The following is a 21,366-nucleotide window of genomic DNA, read 5'->3' as shown; positions in this document are numbered from 1 at the left end:
ATATATAAAGCCCCTGAAATAAAGGAAGAAATTTGTCTTCATTATTTGTATCAGAAATATTGTTCAAATATACAATTTCAAGACAAATTCTAGTTAATTAACTAAATACAAACATTTTTAAAATGAATTCAAGTATCCTAGCTGAAAGAACAAGTTCCCTACAGAATAACAACAAAATCTGGCTGGCGTCAGACTTCTTCTTGACAAAATGCAAAACTACAAGATGATAGAGGAATGTCCACAAATTTCTAAAAGAGAAAAGAAAATGTGTTCATATGTAGAGGTAACAGAAAGATGTCTCAAAACATGAGAGAATTCTGGTGATATTCATTCTTGAATACTTACTGAAAAAAAACTACTCGACTATAAAATCCATCCAACATAGAGATGAGAAAATGTCAAATATGAATTCTAGTTTTCAGCTTGTAGGGACACTGCAAAATCAGAGACTACTGCAATAGTCTCCAAACTGGTTAATCAACTATCAATCCTGCCCAGCTGACACATTGCTAATATTCCTAAATTGTGTCAACTCCCCAACCCAAGTTTTTAGTGCCTGGCTTATAGCAGATTCTCAACTAATGCTTATTAATCACAATGACAATTTGCCCAAAAAAGAGACACATTTATGTTGTTTTCTAAAAGCAAAGCACACTTAAGAACATAGATTTGGATGGACTGGTTCAAGATGGCAGAGTAGAAGGATGTGTGCTCACTCCCTCTTGCGAGAGCACAGGAATCAAAACTAACTGTGAAAAATCATTGATAGGAAGACACTGGAACTCACCAAAAAAGATACCCCACATCCAAACTCAAAGGAGAAGCCACAATGAAACAGTAAGAGGGGCGCAATCACAATACAATCAAATCCCATAACTGCTAGGTGGGTGACTCACAAACTGGAGAACAATTATACCACAGAAGTCCACCCACTAGAGTGAAGGTTCTGAGCCCCATGTCAGGCTTCCCAACCTGGGGGTCTGGCAACAGGAGGAGGAATTTCCAGAGAATCAGACTTTGAAGGCTAGCGGGATTTGATTGCAGCACTTCAACAGGACTAGGAGAAACAGAGACTCCACTCTTGGAAGACACACACAAAGTAGTGTGCACATCAGGACACAGGGGGAAGGAGAAGTGACCCCACAGGAGACTGAACCAGACCTACTTGCTAGTCTTGGAGGGTCTCCTGCAGAGGTGGGGGGCAGCTATGGCTCACCATGGGGACAAGGACACAGGCGGTGGAAGTTCTGGGAAGTACTCCTTGGTGGGAGTCCTCCCAGATTAGCCCCACCAAAGAGCCTCTAGGCTCCAGTGCTTGGTTGCCTCAGGCCAAGCAACCAACAGGGAGGGAACTCAGCTCCACCCATCAGCAGACAAGTGGATTAAAGTTTTACTGAGCTATGCCCACCAGAGCAACAGCCAGCTCTACCCACCACCAGTGCCTCCCATTAGGAAGCTTGCACAAGCCTCTGAGATAGCCTCATTCAACAGAAGACAGACAGCAGAAGCAAGAAGAACAACAATCCTGCAGCCTGTGGAACAAAAACTACATGGACAGAAAGATAGACAAAATGAAAGGGCAGGGGCTTCCCTGGTGGCACAGTGGTTAAGAATCCACCTGCCATGATATACTTAAAGTGATGAAAGGAAAGAACCTACAACCAAGTTTACTCTACCCAGCAAGGATCTCATTCAGATTCGATGGAGAAATCAAAAGCTTTACAGACAAGCAAAAGCTAAGAGAATTCAGCAACACCAAACCAGCTCTACAACAAATGCTAAAGGAATTCTCTAAGTGGGAAACACAGAGAAGAAAAGGACCTACAAAAACAAACCCAAAAAAATTAAGAAAATGGTAATAGGAAAATATATATCAATAATTACCTTAAACGTGAATGGATTAAATGCTCCAACCAAAAGACACAGGCTTGCTAAATGGATACAAAAACAAGACCCATATATATGCTGTCTACAGGAGACCCACTTCAGACCTAGGGACACATACAGACTGAAAGTGAGGGGATGGAAAAAGATATTCCATGCAAACAGAAATCAGAAGAAAGCTGGAGTAGCAATACTCATATCAGATAAAATAGACTTTATAATAAAGAATGTTACAAGAAGGAAGGACACTATGTAATGATTAAGGGATCAATCTAAGAAGACGATATAACAATTATAAATAAATATACACCCAACATAGGAGCACCTCAATACATAAGGTAAATGCTAACAGCTATAAAAGAGGAAACCAACAGTAACACAATAATAGTGGAGAACTTTAACACCTCACTTACACCAATGGACAGATCATCCAAACAGAAAGTTAATAAGGACACACAAGCTTTAAATGACACAATACACCAGGTAGATTCAATTGATATTTATAGGACATTCCACCCAAAAACAGCAGATTACATTTTCTTTTCAAGTGCATATGGAACATTCTCCAGGATAGATCACATCTTGGGTCACAAATCAAGCCTCAGTAAATTTAAGAAAATTGAAATCATATCAGGCATCTTTTCTGACCACAACACTATGAGATTAGACATCAATTACAGAGAAAAAAACATAAAAAACACAAACACACGGAGGCTAAACAGTATGCTACTAAATAACAAAGAGATCACTGAAGAAATCAAAGAGGAAATAAAAAAATACCTAGAGACAAATGACAATGTAAACATGATGATCCAAAACCTATGGGATGCAGCAAAAGCAGTTCTAAGAGGGAAGTTTATAGCTATACAAGCCTACTTCAAGAAACAAGAAAAATCTCAAATAAACAATCTAACGTTACACCAAAAGGAACCAGAGAAAGAAGAACAAAAAAACCCCAAAGTTAGCAGAAGGAAAGAAATCATATAGATCAGAGCAGAAATAAATGAAATAGAAACAAAGAAAACAATACCAAAGATCAATAAAACTAAAAGCTGGTTCTTTGAAAGGATAAACTAAATTGATAAACCTTTAGCCAGACTCATCAAGAAAAAGAGGGAGAGTACTCAAATCAATAAAATTAGAAATGAAAACGGAGAAGTTATAATGGACATGGCAGAAATACAAAGCATCTTAAGAGACTACTACAAGCAACTCTATGACAATAAAGAGGACAGCCTGGAAGAAATGGACAAATTCTTAGAAAAGTATAACTTTCCAAGACTGAACCAGCAAGAAATAGAAAATATGAACAGACTAATCACAAAGAATGAAATTGAAACTGTGATTAAAAACCTTGCAACAAAAAAAGTCCAGGACCAGATGACTTCACAGGTGAATTCTATCAAATATTTAGAGAAGAGCTAACACCCATCCTTCTCAAACGCTTCCAAACAATTGCAGAGGAAGGAACACTCCCAAACTCACTCTACGAGGCCACCATCACCCTGATACCAAGACCAGACAAAGATACTACAAAAAAAGAAAATTACAGACCAATACCACTGATGAATATAGATGCAAAAATCCTCAGCAAAATACTAGCAAACAGAATCCAACAATACATTAAAAGGATCATAGACCATGATCAAATGGAATTTATCCGAGGGATGCATGGATTCTTCAATATATGCAGATCAATCAATGTGATACACCATGTTAACAAATTGAAGAATAAAAACCATATGATCATCTCAGTAGACGCAAAAAAAACTTTTGACAAAATTCAACACCCATTTATGATAAAAACTCTCCAAAAGCTGGGCATAGAGGGAAACTACCTCAACATAATAAAGGCCATATATGACAAACACACAGCAAACATCATTCTCAAGGGTGAAAAACTGAAAGCATTTCCTCTAAGATCAGGAACAAGACAAGGATGTCCACTCTTGCCACTATTATTCAACATAGGTTTGGAAGTCCTAGCCACGGCAATCAGAGAAAAAAAAGAAATAAAAGTAATACAAATTGGAAAAGAAGTAAAACTGTCACTGTTTGCAGATGACATCATACTATACATTGATAATCCAAATGATGCCACTAGAAAACTACTAGAGCTAATCAATGAATTTGGTAAAGTTGCAGGACACAAAATTAATGCACAGAAATCTCTTGCATTCCTATACATTAACAATGCAAGATCAGAAAGAGAAATTAAGGAAACAATCCCATTCACCACTGCATCAAAAAGAATAAAAAACCTAGGAATAAATCCACTTAAGGAAACAAAAGGCCTGTACTCAGACAACTATAAGACACTAATGAAAGAAATCAAAGATGAGACAAAGAGATGGAGAGATATACCATGTCCTTAGACTGGAAGAATCAATATTGTAAAAATGACTATACTATCCAAAGCAATCTACAGATTCAATGCAATCCCTATCAAATTACCAATGGCATTTTTTACAGAACTAGAACAAAAAAATCTTAAAATTTGTATGAAAACACAAAAGACCCCGAATAGCCACAGCAATCTTGAGGGGGAAAAATGGAGCTGGAGGGAATCAGACTCCCTGACTTCAGACAATACTACAAAACTACAGTAATCAAGACAGTATGGTACTGGTACAAAAACAGAAATATAGATCAATGGAAAAGGATAGGAAGCCCAGAGATAAACCCCCACACCTTTGGTCAACTAACCTGTGACAAAGGAGGCAAGGATATACAATGGAGAAAAGACAGCCTCTTCGATAATTGGTGCTGAGAAAACTGGACAGCTACATGTAAAAGAATGAAATTAGAACACTCCCTAACACCATACACAAAAGTAAACTCAAAATGGATTAGAGACCTAAATGTAAGACCAGAAAGTATAAAACTCTTAGAGGAAATCATAGGAAGAACACTCTTTGACATAAATCACAGCAAGATCTTTTGTGACCCACCTCCTAGAGTAATGGAAATAAAAACAAAAATAAACAAATGGAACCTAATGAAACTTAAAAGCTTTGGCACAGCAAAGGATACTACAAACAAGATGAAAAGATAACCCTCATAATAGGAGAAAATATTTGCAAACGAATCAACAGACAAAGGATTCATCTCCAAAATATATAAACAGCTCATGCAGCTCAATATTAAAAAAAAAAAATTTAAAAATGGGCAGAAGACCTAAATAGACATTTCTCCAAAGAAGACATACAGTTGGCCAAGAAGCACATGAAAAGATGCTCAACATCACAAATTAGTAGAGAAATGCAAATCAAAACTACAAAAAGGTATCACCTCACACCAGTTAGAATGGGCATCGTCAGCAAATGTACAAACAAATGCTGGAGAGGGTGTGGAGAAAACGGAACACTTTTGCACTGTTGGTGGGAATGTAAATTGATACAGCCACTATGGAGAACAGTATGGAGGTTCCTTAAAAAGCTGAAAATAGGATTACCATATGACCCAGCAATCCCTCTACTGGGAATATACCCAGAGAAAACCCTAATTCAAAAATACACAGGCACCCTAATGTTCACTGCAGCACTGGTTACAATAGCCAGGTCATGGAAGCAACCTAAATGCCCATCGACAGACGAATGGATAAAGAAGTGGTACATATACAATGGAATATTACTCAGCCATAAAAAGGAACAAAATTGGGGCTTTTGCAGAGATGTGAATGGACATAGAGACTGTAATAGAGAGTGAAGTAAGTCAGAAAGAGAAAAACAAATATCGTATATTAATGCATATATATGGAATCTAGACAAATGGTACAGATGAACCAGTCTCTAAGGCAGAAATAGAGACACAGATGTAGAGAACATACGTATGGACACCAAGGGGGGAAAGCGCTGGGGGGTGGGGGGGGATGAATTGGGAAATTAGGATTGACATATATACACTAATATGTATAAAATAGGTAACTTATAAAAACCTGCTGTATAAAAGAAATAAAAATTTAAGAAAGAGCTTTGATTTGTCTATTTCTAACTCTGAGCTACTTTGATTAAATCATTTGACTCCAAATTTTTATAATCTGTAATGGTACCATTAAATTTTTTTGAGGCTATATCCCTAATATATGTATACTTACTAACAAATGTTTATAAATATATTATTTCTAAAAATACATTATGGACAAAAATATATACACGTGTGCAAAATAGAAAATATCAAAAGATAATCTATATGAAATAAACGGAATTTTCCTTGTCTTGCTCATATCATAATGATAATACTTCATAAAATTCCTTAAAATTTTTGATATGTTTTGAGAGTGGCTTGCTGTCAAACTCATGTTGTGATTGATGAGAAGCTTGTGGAAGAAATAGAAGTGTCTGCTCTTCCTTCTATTAGTTGTTTTCCTTATGTTTGCACTGTTGGTATCATCTTCAGTCTGCATTTTCTTTCTGGAATCCTTTTAATCAATTTATTCACTTGTAAGCATTCTGTTCAAAGTAGCTAATAGAATAGTAAATAGACTTAACTAGTTCTTTCTTCAGGGTCCCATTCTTAGCATATATAGCTCTTACCAGTGTCAATCCATTTATGACATATATCAATCTGCATATCAGAGTCACTGTCAATAGGTATATGATATATTGGCAAATAATAATTTCTCCCTTATTTTATTTGAAAATTAAATGCAAAAAAACTCTAAAAATTTCTTCTTATACCTCTCTTAAGCAGCTCACTTTGAAAAGGACCATACTTTTTTCATAGAGAGAGTATTTCACCCATTGGTCTAATCATCCTAGATTCTCTTACTGTAGAATTTCTAAACAGTTGGGGGCATAGCTGATCCTTACTGTCACTCCAGAACAGACACCAGATTAATGCCATTAACTATTACCCATATCACTAGCCTCTTTCCCATTTGATTTTATTTCTCACTATAATTTCTTATTACTCAGTTCCTACCCATATTAAAGACACCATTAGTTAAGAGGAATAGTTTTGAAATTTTATATGAAAGATCTGTGCTGTACAGAGTAAACGCCAGTACCTCTAAAGCAACATTGTGCCAACTTTTAACTTGAGATTTAATTGTTTTTTTTTTTTGGTTAGTTGTACTTTTACTCATGTCTTTAAGCTTAAAGGTATTCTATCAACATTTTTCTGTAATTGTAGTCAGTTATGGCATGGCAGTCAACTGATTGGGTACCAGAAACCATGTGGTTTACGTTATTCTGGGGGCCCAAGACATATGCCCATATAAGTCAAAAGTGGGAGGCTTGGCATCAAAGAGCAGGAGACAGAGTCCTCAGGCCTTGGGCTACATCTGCATCCCAGCCCCACTCCGCCCCCTTAGTATCCATGTGTTCCAGGCCAAATTACTTCTGGCTTCAATGTCCATGTTTGTAACACCTACTGCTCTGGGTTGTTAAGAGAATTACATTAATAATGAGTGCAGAGTGCCTGGCATACATGTGTTGCTTAATAAATGGTAGCTGTTGGCACTATTATTATCATTTCTATTATTAAACTCCCTATAGGGACAAGAGACGTGTTCTCTTGCTTTTCACTTAGTTTACTTAATTGAGCTACATGACTCTGCCATCTGCTTCTTTCTCCTGTGCAAATAGGCTTTACTTTCAAGTTTGAATTTGCAATAAAATTAAACGAGTAATTTTCTTGAAATACCTTGCAGGTTCATTTATTCAGGGATCAGAGAAATCCATATCCCTGGTTCAAGGAGGGAGGAGTGAGTATGCAGCAGCTTTGGCGTGGGAGAAAGGGAGTTCTGGTCCAGAAGAGAAGACATTTTCTGAGTGGTTAGAATCACTGAAGGAAAATCCTACTGTGATTGACTTTAAGGTAAGATTGAAAAGCATTATGGGTAAGAGCTAAGGCAGTTCTCTGGCAACCCAAACTGTACATCACACAATTCCTTTTCCATTTTCTTCTCAGATGATAAAAGAAATGTCTTTCTTTAGTGTGTATGCACAACATACCTTTTTAAAAAACATTAAATTAAACATCTCTTGTTTATGCTGTTCAAACAAGCATTCTGTAGTACAGCATTTAGAATTCCCAGCACACATTAAATACCAGAAGAGGGAGTTTAGTGCATGAAAATGCCTAAACTTACCTGGAGTAGTGTTCTACTCCCCATGTATGTAATAAATTTGATTTCTGTACTTTTCTTGCAATTCTTTATTTAATAAGCCCTGCTAAATCTTCATTTATAGCTCTGTGGGGTAAATGGGACTTTAGACCCATTTGATTTTCTGTTTCTATCACCATTGATTAAATTTACCAGTCTTATATTTGTTGTAATTACATTAAAGGGTGATTTTTATTAGGTATGAAATACTTTGTCCACAAATCAGTCATATGCCACTTTGAGCCAGTTTTGCCTAAAACATAAGCACATTTTAAAAAGCTCCTTAAGGAGCTATTCTGCTCATTTCATTTAAATGAAAATAAAGGAGTTCAATCATCATGAAGGCAGAATGATTTACATGTAGCATGAAGATACTTGGAGCTCTACAGGTTATGGTAGGAAAATGAGGTCCAGCTGCCCATCTGGGCACTTGTGAGTCATACACTTCACTAGAGAGTCATTCCTCTGAGGTTTTAAAATGTTAATTAAAATGAGCCTTGGAAGACCTAAATAGACATTTCTCCAAAGAAGATACACAGATTGCCAACAAACACATGAAAGGATGCTCAACATCTCTAATCATTAGAGAAATGCAAATCAAAACTACAATGAGGTATCACCTCACACCAGTTAGAATGGGCATCATCAGAAAATCCACAAACAACTAATGCTGGGGAGGGTGTGGAGAAAAGGGAACCCTCTTGCACTGTTGGTGGGAATGTAAATTGATACAACCACTATGGAGGCTCCTTAAAAAACTAAAACTAGAACTACCATACAACCCAGCAATCCCACTACTGGGCATATACCCTGAGAAAACCATAATTCAAAAAGAGTCATGTACCACAATGTTCATTGCAGCTCTATTTACAATAGCCAGGACGTGGAAGCAACCTAAGTGTCCATCGACAGATGAATGGATAAAGAAGATGTGACACACATATACAATGGAATATTACTCAGCCATAAAAGGAAACGAAATTGAGTTTGTAGTGAGGTGGATGGACATAGAGTCTGTCGTACAGAGTGAAGTAAGTCAGAAAGAGAAAAACAAATACCATATGCTAACGCATATATACGGAATTTTAAAAAAATGGTTCTGAAGAACCTAGGGGCAGGACAGGAATAAAGACACAGACGAAGAGAATGGACTTGAGGACACAGGGAGGGGGAAGGGTAAGCTGGGACGAAGTGAGAGAGTGTCATGGACATATATACACTACCAAATTTAAAATAGATAGCTAGTGGGAAGCAGCCACATAGCACAGGGAGATCAGCTCGGTGTTTTATGACCACCTAGAAGGGTGGGATAGGGGATATGGGGATGTATGTATACATATAGCTGATTCACTTTGTTATAAAGCAGAAACTAACACACCATCGTAAAGCAATTATACTCCAATAAAGATGTTAAAAAAAATGAACCCCGATTTTGTGTTAGCTCCATATTTGTTATTGTAATTCTTCTATTGATCCTACCAGCAAGTTCATTTCTCTATTTTGTCTCTCCACATTTTCTCATCTGGTTCCATCAAAAGCCAGTAGTAGTGTCCCTGGAAAAACAAAGAACACTGAAAGCCTCTCTTCACCCTTTCCAGATTTTTCTCCTTGAGTCAAACTTGATGAGCCTTCAGCAAAGCATTCCTGAGCTGCCTAACTCTTGGTCACTTTTCTCAGTACTTTGATGCATGCATTTGATGCTTAATAAACAAGTCGATGTAAATCCAAGTAAGAGACACCTCATGTGAGGCTTCCTCCATAGTAGAATTCTGGGGAAAGTAAGCTCCAGATACTTTACACCTGCCATGTTTTAGGGACAACAGAAGCCACTGTAGAAGGGAAAGAAGCTCCCCCACCCTCATGGGAAGGGCTTTTCTCCACTAGTCCAATCGACAGATATACCATATTCTACAACAATCCCTTTGAAGTGTGGGATTTTCCATACCTTGCCTCTCATTCTATGGGAATTGGGCGATGATGGCAACATATGCCAAAGAGATGTGACTGACTGGACCTCCTCTCTCCCATCTGCTCTTAGCTTGCTCCCATTACAGACCTGGTAAGAAATATCCCCTGTGCAGTGACAAGACGGAACAACCTCATGAGAGCTTATCGAGAATATGCAGCCAAGTTTGACCCCTGCCAATGTGCTCGATGCCCTAATAACGGCCACCCCACGCTCTCAGGGACTGAATGTCTGTGCGTGTGCCAGAGCGGCACCTACGGTGAGAACTGTGAGAGGCGCTCTCCGGATTACAAATCTAGTAAGTGTCAGTAACTTGCTATGAGGTAGGAAGCTTTCCCCTCCCAAAGGTATTGTAGGTTGGTCAATGAAAACAACAAAACAAAACTTCTCTGCATAAGAGAACTGCATAAGCAATTTCCACCTTATGCAAACTCACAAGGAAAGCAGGCCTGGAGAAAGTTAGACTCAAAGGTCAAACAGTCCTGGTGTGAATCTCAGCTGTAACCTACCAGCTATGTGACCTTGGGAAAGTCACCTAACCTCTCTATGCCTCAGTCTGTTCATCCATAAAATGGGGATAATGCCACTATATACCCAAAAATTATATATGTGTATATATATATAAAATATACAGCACAATGCCTATAACATAAAATAAATAATAAAACACACTATAAAGTAAAATATGTGATGCTCTTGTTAACCTCTTGTGCATTATAATGTAGAATGAGGGTGGCTTGTAACAAGGGATAAATTAAGACACAACCAAAGGTTTCATACAGGACCAAGCAATGTTCATACCTCTAACCCTCCTTAGAAAGAGGATATGTCATGGGAGTAAGAATATAGTCTATTACCTTTAAAAATGTAATTTTATATATATTCTATTTGGAAGAAGTTCACATGTATACATATATTTATGTATATATGTATGTGTGAGATATGTTGCTGATAGTTGAAAATGATTCATAGTTGTTGCCATTTTATTCAGGCTGTGGGAACAGGAAAGGGAAATCAGGTGATATGTCAGGCCCTTTGCACAGATAATTTCTTTTAATCCTCACAATAACCCTATGATATTCCACAAAGGCTCCCACAGCTAAACTGTGAGGAAGCCAAGTTGACCTGGCTTCAAAGCCCCAATTCTCCCAGAGGCACCATGATCGGTGGATGGGTCTTCCTGTGTTCCAGATGCTGTAGACGGGAACTGGGGCTGCTGGTCTTCCTGGAGCACGTGTGATGCTACGTACAAGAGATCAAGAACCCGAGAATGCAACAACCCTGCCCCCCAGCAAGGAGGGAAAAGCTGTGAGGGGGAGAGGCGGCAAGTGGAGCACTGCACATTTTCCATAATGCAGAACGAGTAAGGATGGATACGGGGAGAGAGCAGGGCATCTCCCCCAACACCGCTACTAAACTAGACAGTTGAGATATTTATTTTCTTACTTCTAGGTAAAGAAATGATTAGAATTTTACCTATTCCAACACAACATATCAGTGAGGTGTTAGATCGGCTGCTACCCCTTTTTCTCTTTGTTTTCTCTCTTTTTTAAATGTATTATATACATATATATATACACACATATATAATGTGTATATATGCATGCATATATGTGTATACACAAACATGTAAATGTGTATATACATATATATATATACACACATATTTATTGTATTATACACACGTTTATTTTTCCCTTTTAGTGGACAACCATGCATCAGTGATGATGAGGAAGTGAAAGAAATAGACCTCCCTGAATTAGAATCAGATTCAGGGTGTCCTCAACCAGTCCCTCCAGAAAATGCATTTATCCGGGTAAGCATCCTGACCTTTACTTTAGGTTTGGAATCCAAAAAAATAGAACTTAGGAAACATACACTTTCTTTTATTTACAGTTATTTTTTTCTTAGTTTAATACCTGTTGACTTAAAAAGTAAAAAAGGAATATTTAGAAAGTCTCCATCACTTTTCCCTGTGAATTCCCTGGAGGTGTCCTCATACCTGGTTGCTAGACCAAACTAACACACACACTTTTGTGTGCCTTGGCACTACTAACTCGTGTGGTGGTACGTTTATGTGAGTGGAGAATGGTTTGGATGACTTCTGTAGGAATCTGCAACTAAGATCTGACTGTTTATTTCTGAATCTGAGCAAAGTAACCCCCTATCTAAGGCACGTTATCAGAGAAACAAACTAGTCTTGACTGTAACATAGGAGGTGTTGAGTCTGTAATGGCTTCTTAGGTTAAAAACCTATAGAACTCTTAAGCAGTCAGTACAGTTTTAATACCTTTTAATTTTATCATTTTTCATTAAACCACTATATGTTTCTATGATTAAAAACAACTAAATACTTTTTGTTAGACAGTTCTGTGGCTTTAGATATAAACTTTCAGGAGATAGATAATATTTAAAATTGATCACGGGAGGCATGTGCCCTAATCAATTTTACCTTTATTAAAAAAAGTTTACCTTTCTTAAACCCAGTAAGGCCTTTAATCTGTTTCCAACTGTATCATATTTATGATGAAAAATCAATACCCTCGATTCTCCAGGGCCAGCAAATAAATATCCATGGAGCATAGTCTGGGCTAATGTATCTTCCCTGTTCATACATCTTCTGTTCATGTATAAGGTACCAGGCCTAAAGTTGTGAGGGGGAGGAAATATTTTGGAGGGGGAGTAATGTCGATTAGTCTTTACGCTAGAACCAGAGATTCTCACACTCCAGATGCACTAGAGGCTAATCTTGAGCAGGGCCCAGAAACTTCCATAACTAACAAGATCCCTGGTAATACCGATGCTGCTAGTTCAGAAGTCACACTTTGGAAATGAATCCTTTAGAATAGGAGTTAACAAATTATGGCCCACAGACCAAATCTGACCTGCCCTCTGTATTCTTTTCTTTTCTTTTTTTAATGAAATTTATTGGAACACAACCACATTCCTTTGTTTACATAATGACCATAGCTGTTTTGTGCAACTATGACACAAGGTGACAGACACTGCCTGACCTGCAATTGATGATCAAGGCCCTTTATAGAAAAAGTTTTCCAGTCCCTGCCCTACAACAGTATCCTCAGAATTACATTTTATCAGATCCAGATACCTAAATAATTTTTAAACTGCTTGCGCCAGCTGCTTAAATAAAGTATTAAAATGATTGACATTCTAATTTTAAAAACACACAAAGGGTTTAAACAGTGATTCATTCTTCTAATGACTCTTTACAAAATTAGATTATATGTTTCCATTTCCATGAATAAGTTCACTCCTTGTTTTAATTTGTTCTTTATTAAAGGCCTAATTCCTACCTGATGATAGTTTTTGCACAAAAGTAATACAATTTTAACTTTTCCTAATGAGTACCTTCTAGATTCCTAGTAGCAAAATGCTCCTTATATGGAGTCAAACAGAGGCATGTATGCCTCATTTCAGGCTAGAGCAATCATGTCATTGCACGTGAAGATATCTTTTCAGTGACCAAGACACAAGTCCTACCCCCATTGGCAAGTGACAGTAACTAAGGGTTCTTGTTTAGTCGGTCTAGCAGATATGTCGGACAAAGCTTGATGGCTGCAACATACACTTATATGTTACAGCTTCATAAAAGAAATGGAAGCAGAAGTTTATGACAATAATTTATTTCAGGATGAATGTGCAGGGAAAATGTGCAGCCTTTGAATAAAACATCTAGATCATTAATACTACTGATCATGCCATTTCCCTTGGAAACACAGCCATACCCATAATAACCAAAGATGGAATGCTCTTTTTTGTATTCAGGAAATTAATCATCTTCTAGGAGAAAAGTTGAATCACATGGCCAAGTAATAACAAATGTTGACGATTGAGCTTTCACCTCCCTCAAAATTCCCAACTTCGATTCTCAGAGAATAATTTCCTAGTCAATTCTCTGTACTTGTCTCCCACTAGGTAAGGAAAGAGTTACATTACTGTTACATTACTGTCTTCCTAAGAAGGAGAGTGTTTTGCATTTTTTCAGCAAAGAGTTATTAAGCCCCGTGTAAAGGTTTGTGAGGGGAGACCTGGTAATAGAAGTGCCACTCAAGTGTAGGGGTGGGGATGATAAATGTGATAAACATAAATTAGAGCTTTGTACAAGTTTCCCCCAAAAACTGAAAGGATGGTACACCTGATGAAGCTGGGGAAATGAAAGATTCTCCACAGAGGAAGTTCTATTTCAGTTGGGTCTTGAGAGAACGGAAGAGAGAAGATGTTGAGGTTAGAGGGAACAGCCAGGTAAAGACAGGGAGGCATGAAAGAGAGTATTATGTGCAAAGAATAGCAGATGGCTTTGTTTTGCTAGATGATAGGTTCTATTGGAAGAAATGGCAAGAGGTGAGGATGGGAAAGTGGGTTAAATCTCATATTCCAAGCTAAGAATATAAAACCCCTCTTATCTTTAAAATCTTTTAGTGAACCCCAAATGCCAGGAGTTGTACTTTAATTACACATTAACTGGGAAAGTATATGATGATAAATAGGTTATTAGGAACACTTTCAAATGATTTGTAGTCAGTGTGTTACCACAGCATCTGCATATATTTGCTGCGTATGCAGGATACCTTTTTTATTCCATTTATAGCCACTACAGGATTCATATATAGTTTTCTTTTTCTTGCAATAGTAAGCCATCTCATATAGAGAGGGGAGCAAGTTATTAATTAAAATAAGTATATATATTCTAATCAATTTAAGCAGCAATCTGGAAGATGGATTAGAAGAGGGACCAATTAGATAGTTGTCCTGGTAAGAGATAATACATGCTGTAAGCAAAGACAATGATGATGGCAAAAGAAAGGAGAGAATTTTGAGACATATTTAGAAGTAGAAATTGAGCAGACTCTGAGTAGATACAAGGGTGAAGGAACAGAAAGAATCCAGGAGGACCCCGAGGTGTTTGAAGGTATTATTCATAACATTAGTAATGTGCTGATTTCTGTTTTAATTCTAGAATGAAAGGAAACTGTACTCCGTTGGGGAAGAAGTTGAAATCATATGCCTTACTGGTTTCAAACCTGTTGGATACCAGTACTTCAGCTGCTTACCAGACAGAACCTGGAGGCGAGGAGATGTGGAATGCCGACGTGAGAACTGGGCAGGCCTTCCACATGACTCTGCTAGAGAATGGATGTGCCCCAAATAGAGCAAAGTCACACCCTTAGATTAGTACACTTTACTATTTTTTTAGTAACTCTAGTGAAAAGGTTTAGTAAGGCAGAAAGTAGGATTCATCTGCTCAAATTAGATTTCAAACTATCTTCATATTTTAGTTTTCCTGCCCCTGAGTATTAGCAGGACTGTGAGGCATGTGTTTAAGAAGAAATCTGGGAAGTCTGCTAACTGCATCTAACCACAGGCATCTGCCTTGCCTGATGTACAAAGAGATGCGAAATAATGAGTCCCAGGAAGCTGATACTTACACTCTTTGTGTATCAGAGATGGGATTTTTTTTGTGAAATGCAATTTTCTCCTTGGAGCACATCCACATCCTTTGCTCAAAGAGAGAGGAGGAGTTCGCAGGCTCCCCACATACCCAGGCTTCAGGAAAGTCAAAATGTGATTAAACAAGGCTCAGATGGGGACTCCAAAGAGTTATTCTGGAATATCATGACACAGAGTTGAGACCAGTGTCAATTAGAACATCCTGTCTCTGTGTCACCCACAATGTGGTGACTTGCTTTGGGGAAAACTCACTGGGGAGAAGAGTGGAAAAGATTATTTCTTGAAAAGCTCCCAATGATATAATGAAAGGAGTATCTGAAGCCAGTTCCTTAGCAAGTTCTTCAGTTAATGGAACTAAAGACAGTTTCCCAGTTTCTAAACTGGGATCCTCAATCCCCAGTCTTTCTCATCAAAAGGCAGCATTAAAGCTGAACCAATGCGGTAAATCATATTAAAATCACTTCTTGGATTGCACAAAATCTGCCTGTATCCATTGAGTATTCTGTTCCACCAAATACATCTGAAATATTTCTCTCTCTGCAGGGACAGAGTGCCTCAAGCCAGTGGTGCAGGAAGTACTGACACTGTCACCATTTCAGACATTATATAAAATTGGTGAATCCATTGAGCTAACCTGCCCCAGAGGCTTTGTTGTTGCTGGGCCATCAAGGTACACATGCAGTGGGGATTCCTGGACACCTCCCATTTCAAGCTCACTCACCTGTGAAAAAGGTGAGTAGCTGCTCAGGATACTGGGGTCTGCTAAGGTGGCATCCTTTGTGGTTGGTCGTGTAGCATCTACAGAGGAGCTATTTCTTAAGAAGATTTCACTGGCGGGCTGGGTTGTATTTCACCCCGTGTCGATGATGAGGTCAGGCAGCACATAAGTAGCTATTGGTCAAGTGGATATCTTCAAATATTAGACAGTGAGGTCAGTTTTCTTTTCCAATTTAATACTTCACGATTTTGAGGGAGTGCAAGTGCTCTCATATGAAAAAATCAGAATTGATGGTTAACTGAAAATTTAGTTCAAGTGGAGAGCCATAGAAAAGTAGTCCACACTACTTTTTAATTAAACATTTTATTTTAACTTAGAACATAGAAATACACAAATATTCACCAATTTTCTGACATAGGACCAACCTGTTAGTTCCTAAAGGGTCTCCTGATTTGAGTTTCAAGATTTTTCTCAAATAAAACAAATACATAATTCATCATCTATGTTATCCCATATCAGTTTCTCTAAAACAATGGGTTTTTTAACTCCAAGTGGGGCACTTCTTTAAGAAACACCTCTGCTTAAGTCCCATCCCCTGGTTCTGATGCCATTTAGCTGGGAGGGCCCAATATTTTGTGTTTGTATAAAATCTCTCCGAGTTAATCCAGATACAGACAAAGTTGAGAATTATCTCTCTTTGGAAGAGAGGTGAAAGCTTAAAGGCAACTTTTGCATCAAATTTGACTACAAAATGCTTTTATTTTTCCTTAATCTTTTATAGTAGTCTCATCCACATTAATTCAAAGCAAAATTTTTGCAAACCACTTTCAATTATTCAGCATTTTCAACTTAGTTTTTATAAAAATAACTTTTTTTCCTCCTTTATCAGTTGATATGTTTAATCAACTTACACAATTACAATAGTAACTGGCATAAATAGACTTGGAAACAAACAAAACTGACTCTTGGTAAGTCTATAGCTGGACGGGTAGAGGCAGAAGTGTGAAGCTGTGGAAGAGAGGAGCCTATAAAACTTGCAGTTCAGTGTTGGACAGGCAGCTGGCACGGAGCAGCTGAAATCCCTGGTTAGTCTGGCCTGTTGGTTACTTGGAGGACAGTTAAGGGAGCTTCTGCTAATTCATATCTTCCAAATTTCTCAACATGCTTTTTCAAATAATGTCTCATTTTTAATCAGAGAATTCTTGATGATCTCTCTGAGCTCAGACATGATTGAGCCTATTTTGTCAAGGAAAAACCAAAGGCACAAAGAGGCTAAATTAGACCCAAAGTCAGACAGTTTGGGTCAAACAAGAACTGTGCAGCAGCTCTGATAATTCCTCAAGCTCTCTGCCATCTTGCCTTCTTTATCCTCTTTGGGCTTTTACCATGTGTGAAGGAAAAGGGGAAACTTAACCTATTATAAAAACCTTAAAACTATTGATAAAGAGACCACATGGAAATTTGTGAGAACTTCAGGTTAATATTGTAGCTTGGTTTCACTCGACTCCTGATCATATATGTCAGAGGTATGAATGCATTTGGGGACCACAGGGTTTAGGGAGTTAAGATCCTCTGGGCATCTTAGGTAGCATCCTCCTCTTTATAAAAATAACAGCATATGTATACACACACACACACACACACACACACGCAAATGCACACACATCTCTGTGTTTGGAAAAGAAATTAAAATTATAATCCAAACTGAGAGATAACAAAATGTTCTACATCGAGATAAAGGAAAGAAATATCCCATCTCATATACTTTCTCTCAACAACGTTGGCAGGAAGATCAATGAAGGGAGTCACAGAAAAAGAAAGAAAATAATCAATAAAACTGAGCACTCTTTCCTGTCAATGTGGGAGGAACTGTGTGATAAAGAGACTTCAGGTCATTTGTTGGCCAGGAAGACTTTTAATTTTTTCAATGCGAAAAAGAATTTTGCTTCCTGAAGAAATGAGATGCTGCACACCTCCACTGTTAGTTTTTTCCCTTCCTCTGAGAAATCAACACCTCCAGAAGATCCCCTTGCCCTCAGCACTTAAAAATCGGAATGTTCTCATTTCTGTGTTTCTCAAAAACTGTGCAGGGCAGGCAGCATGGGCAGCTGAGGGCCAGTTTGGGCTTCCACCCTGACGCTTAGTGAGGGAGCAAAGAGTCCTTGCTGGTGATCATTGATGATGCCAAATCGGTAGGGAGGGAACAATGCTCTGTGTGCTTGAGAGTTGATGCTCTTTGGAAACAATGTATAGCTTAGGGTCCCTCTTTGACCTAAGCGTGGATTTATTTACAAAAGCCAAAGGCCACACAGAAACCAAAGAAAAATGAGCCCATGTCAATGGAAATCTTAGTATCTGAGACCTTACCATCAGCTATAGGTCTCCATGTTCATGAAAGTTCTGAGCCAAATTTCACCAGATGGAATGAGGGCCCTAACAGAGAGTAATAATAGGGAATGGAAATGCATAGCAGCAAAGAAGAAAACCTACCAATTTTCTAAATCTTTATTTTTGCCTCTAACTTCCTTCCCTACCAAACCTCTTGCCTGATATACCTGCCTACAGCCCTCCTTTGACAATTACTTGCTTACAGAGGCCACTGTGGTTCTGTGGATGCCTGATTAGTCAGATCCAGTCCAGGGACTAGACTGTGTTTCATCCGGGAGGCTCAGGATGTCAGCTCCAGGTTTAATTCAACCAGTCTAAAGCTTCTGTGGATGAGCCTGAACAAAAGCAAAGATAACCAAGATTTCCCCTTCCATGTAATATATCCAAGTGTTCTTCCTTCTATTTTAATCTCCCTTCCTCTCGTACACACTATTCAATTGCTTATCTTAGGTCAAGCATCATTTCCTTATAGATCTTCCTTACATTTCTCAGTTGGATTTTTTTGGTGATATGATCTCCTGGAACTTTATTTTTTCAAAATACCTATCTCTGCCTTTAATTATAAACCCATCACTATGACTGTTTGATTAATGTCTGTTTTCCCACTATTAGGGGACTACTGCTGTTTTCATTCTATTTTTTTTTCCACATAACATCCTAATATCTAGAATATCATAGGGATAAATCGCCACATTTGGGAGTTGCATTTCTTCATTGATTATTCTTATAAGAAAAATCTGACTTTCAAGCCATTATCCCCCCAAATCTATTCACATGATTGTCGTCACTGACATCCATATTGCTTAACAGAATAGACAATATTTTGGTCCTCATCTGCCTTGCCCTCCCAGCAGCATTCAACAGTGTTGACCTTCTTCTGCACATTCGTTCTTTCCCTGGCTTCCAAGACACAGCGCTGTCTGGTTTAGCTTCTACCTCTCTGGCTGCTGCCCTCTATTTTTGGCAGGCTCCTGCCTTTGCATGGACTTTAAATGTAGTTCCTCAAGGCTCAGATCTGTCCCCTCACCTCATGCTACACTCTCCTGCTGGGGAATCTCACCCATACCCATAGCATCAATGATCCCCCCATAGGCTAATAACAAATTTAAATCTTTATCACAGACTTCTCCACTGAGTTTTAGACTTGAATATTCAAATTCCTATGTGTCTATTTTGTTTGGCTGTCTTAAAGAGACTATAAATTCAACATATGCAGAGAGGAATTCTTGAGTCATCACCGTAGCTTCCCTACGACTAACATCTTCTAGTATTTTCTATTTCAGTTAAGGCACCAATATCTATTCTCTCGTGCAAACTATAAACCTAAGAATTATACTTGGCAGTTCTCATAACTTACCCACAATATGCATTATCATCCGTTTTATGTGCTTAAAATGTCTCAAGTTCATCCACTTCTCTCCATTTCTACCTCTGGCACTTCGGTCAAAATTCCCATTCTCTTTCACCCAAACTACTATAATAACCTCATAAATTGTCTATTCTCTTGACCACCATGCCTCTCCAAATTCATTCTCCACAGAGAAACCAAAATTAACTTCTTTTCCAAATCCAGACCTGATTTTGTCACACCACCCCCTGCTAAAACCTATCAAAGACTTGCCACTGCTTATAAAATAAGATAAAAATCCTTTGAAAGCCCTTTATGACCCTACACAGTCTGCCACACAGCCATCTCTCTGGCTGTACCGTTTCCATGCCCTTGTTTCCCTGGCTTTCTTACAGTTCCAAGAAAGTCACACATTACCTCTCTTTTGACCATGTTTATGCCTGCTATTGCCTTTGCTTCAAACACACTCCCTTTTCTCTTCCCATTTTACTGTTCATAACCTTCCTGGCTACATCAATTTTCTTGATTATATGCTTTCTCTTCAATAGCACTAATAACAGCAGCAATTCTATGTGTACAGTGTGTTTTTCTTGATTAATGTCTGTCTGCTCCACAAGACTAGAAGCTCTGAGAGCATGGGATATGGGTCAAATTTTTCTCAACCCACTATCCCCAGAACCTACGGCGGTGCTGGGAAATCATAGACGCTCAATAAATGTTTGAATAACAAATGAGCAAAAATTTCACCAATTCCATCTTCTTTAGTTCTCTGAACTTAGCAGCAGTTCTAGGTTGGAAAACGACAGCCCCTAGAGCTAGAAAGGACCTTTCAGATGGACTATTTCATGACAACATATTTGGAAAAGCCAAAATGAATGCTCTAACTCCAAAAGATAAATGAGAACTTTTCACCACTGCCTTTTCTCCTAAATCCAAACTTATCACTTGAAATCCATGGTGTGCATTGTTCTTATCTTCATTTTCTTTTCTTTCAGATACCTTGGCACTCTTAAAAGGCCATTGTCAACCAGGACAAAAACAGTCGGGATCTGAATGCATTTGCATGTCTCCAGAAGAAGACTGTGGGTAAGAGATACTCTATGGACTCTGTTTAGAAATGGAAAACCAGTCTAGTGTAACCAACTTAATGGAGGAGCTGGGCTTCTTGAACCATGGAGACAAAGCATATTAATTCTTCACATAACCGATACTCCTCATGCTCTGCTGAATTCTTCCCTCCCCACTTGGTAGCAAGCTTTCTTAATTGCCTCTCACCCTTGTCCACTAAGTTTGCATGGCTTTTGTTACTAAAACAGTCTCATTCTGCGGGCACGAGCTGCAACTATCAGTGCGGACACCAGAGATGGGCATGAAGCGCTAAGGCTGCTGCTGCAGCCACCAAGAATCCTATGTGGAGGCACAGGTCACTATCCACATCTCCTGTCCTGGAAGCCTGTGCAGCCCGCCACTGCCAGGGTCCCATG

General features: G+C 38.4%; 1 protein-coding gene across 1 annotated transcript in view; it reads left to right on the top strand.

Annotated features, from left to right (window-relative positions):
- The window catches only part of C6 (complement C6), a 66,213-nt gene extending 45,228 nt beyond the window's left edge, over positions 1-20,985 (top strand). The window contains exons 10-16 of the mRNA XM_024740354.1: positions 7,538-7,704; positions 10,032-10,257; positions 11,151-11,322; positions 11,664-11,775; positions 14,938-15,070; positions 15,972-16,160; positions 20,878-20,985. Coding sequence (XP_024596122.1) covers positions 7,538-7,704; positions 10,032-10,257; positions 11,151-11,322; positions 11,664-11,775; positions 14,938-15,070; positions 15,972-16,160; positions 20,878-20,972 — 1,094 coding nt within the window. The 3' untranslated portion in view covers positions 20,973-20,985. The remainder of the gene's footprint in view (positions 1-7,537; positions 7,705-10,031; positions 10,258-11,150; positions 11,323-11,663; positions 11,776-14,937; positions 15,071-15,971; positions 16,161-20,877) is intronic.
- The last annotated feature ends 381 nt before the right edge of the window (positions 20,986-21,366 follow it).

Source organism: Neophocaena asiaeorientalis, unplaced genomic scaffold (assembly GCF_003031525.2).
Source record: "Neophocaena asiaeorientalis asiaeorientalis breed wild unplaced genomic scaffold, Neophocaena_asiaeorientalis_V1.1 scaffold57, whole genome shotgun sequence".
NCBI lineage: Eukaryota > Metazoa > Chordata > Mammalia > Artiodactyla > Phocoenidae > Neophocaena > Neophocaena asiaeorientalis.
The sequence above is the reverse complement of the archived record's forward strand: the minus strand, read 5'-3'. Positions and strand labels throughout refer to the sequence as shown.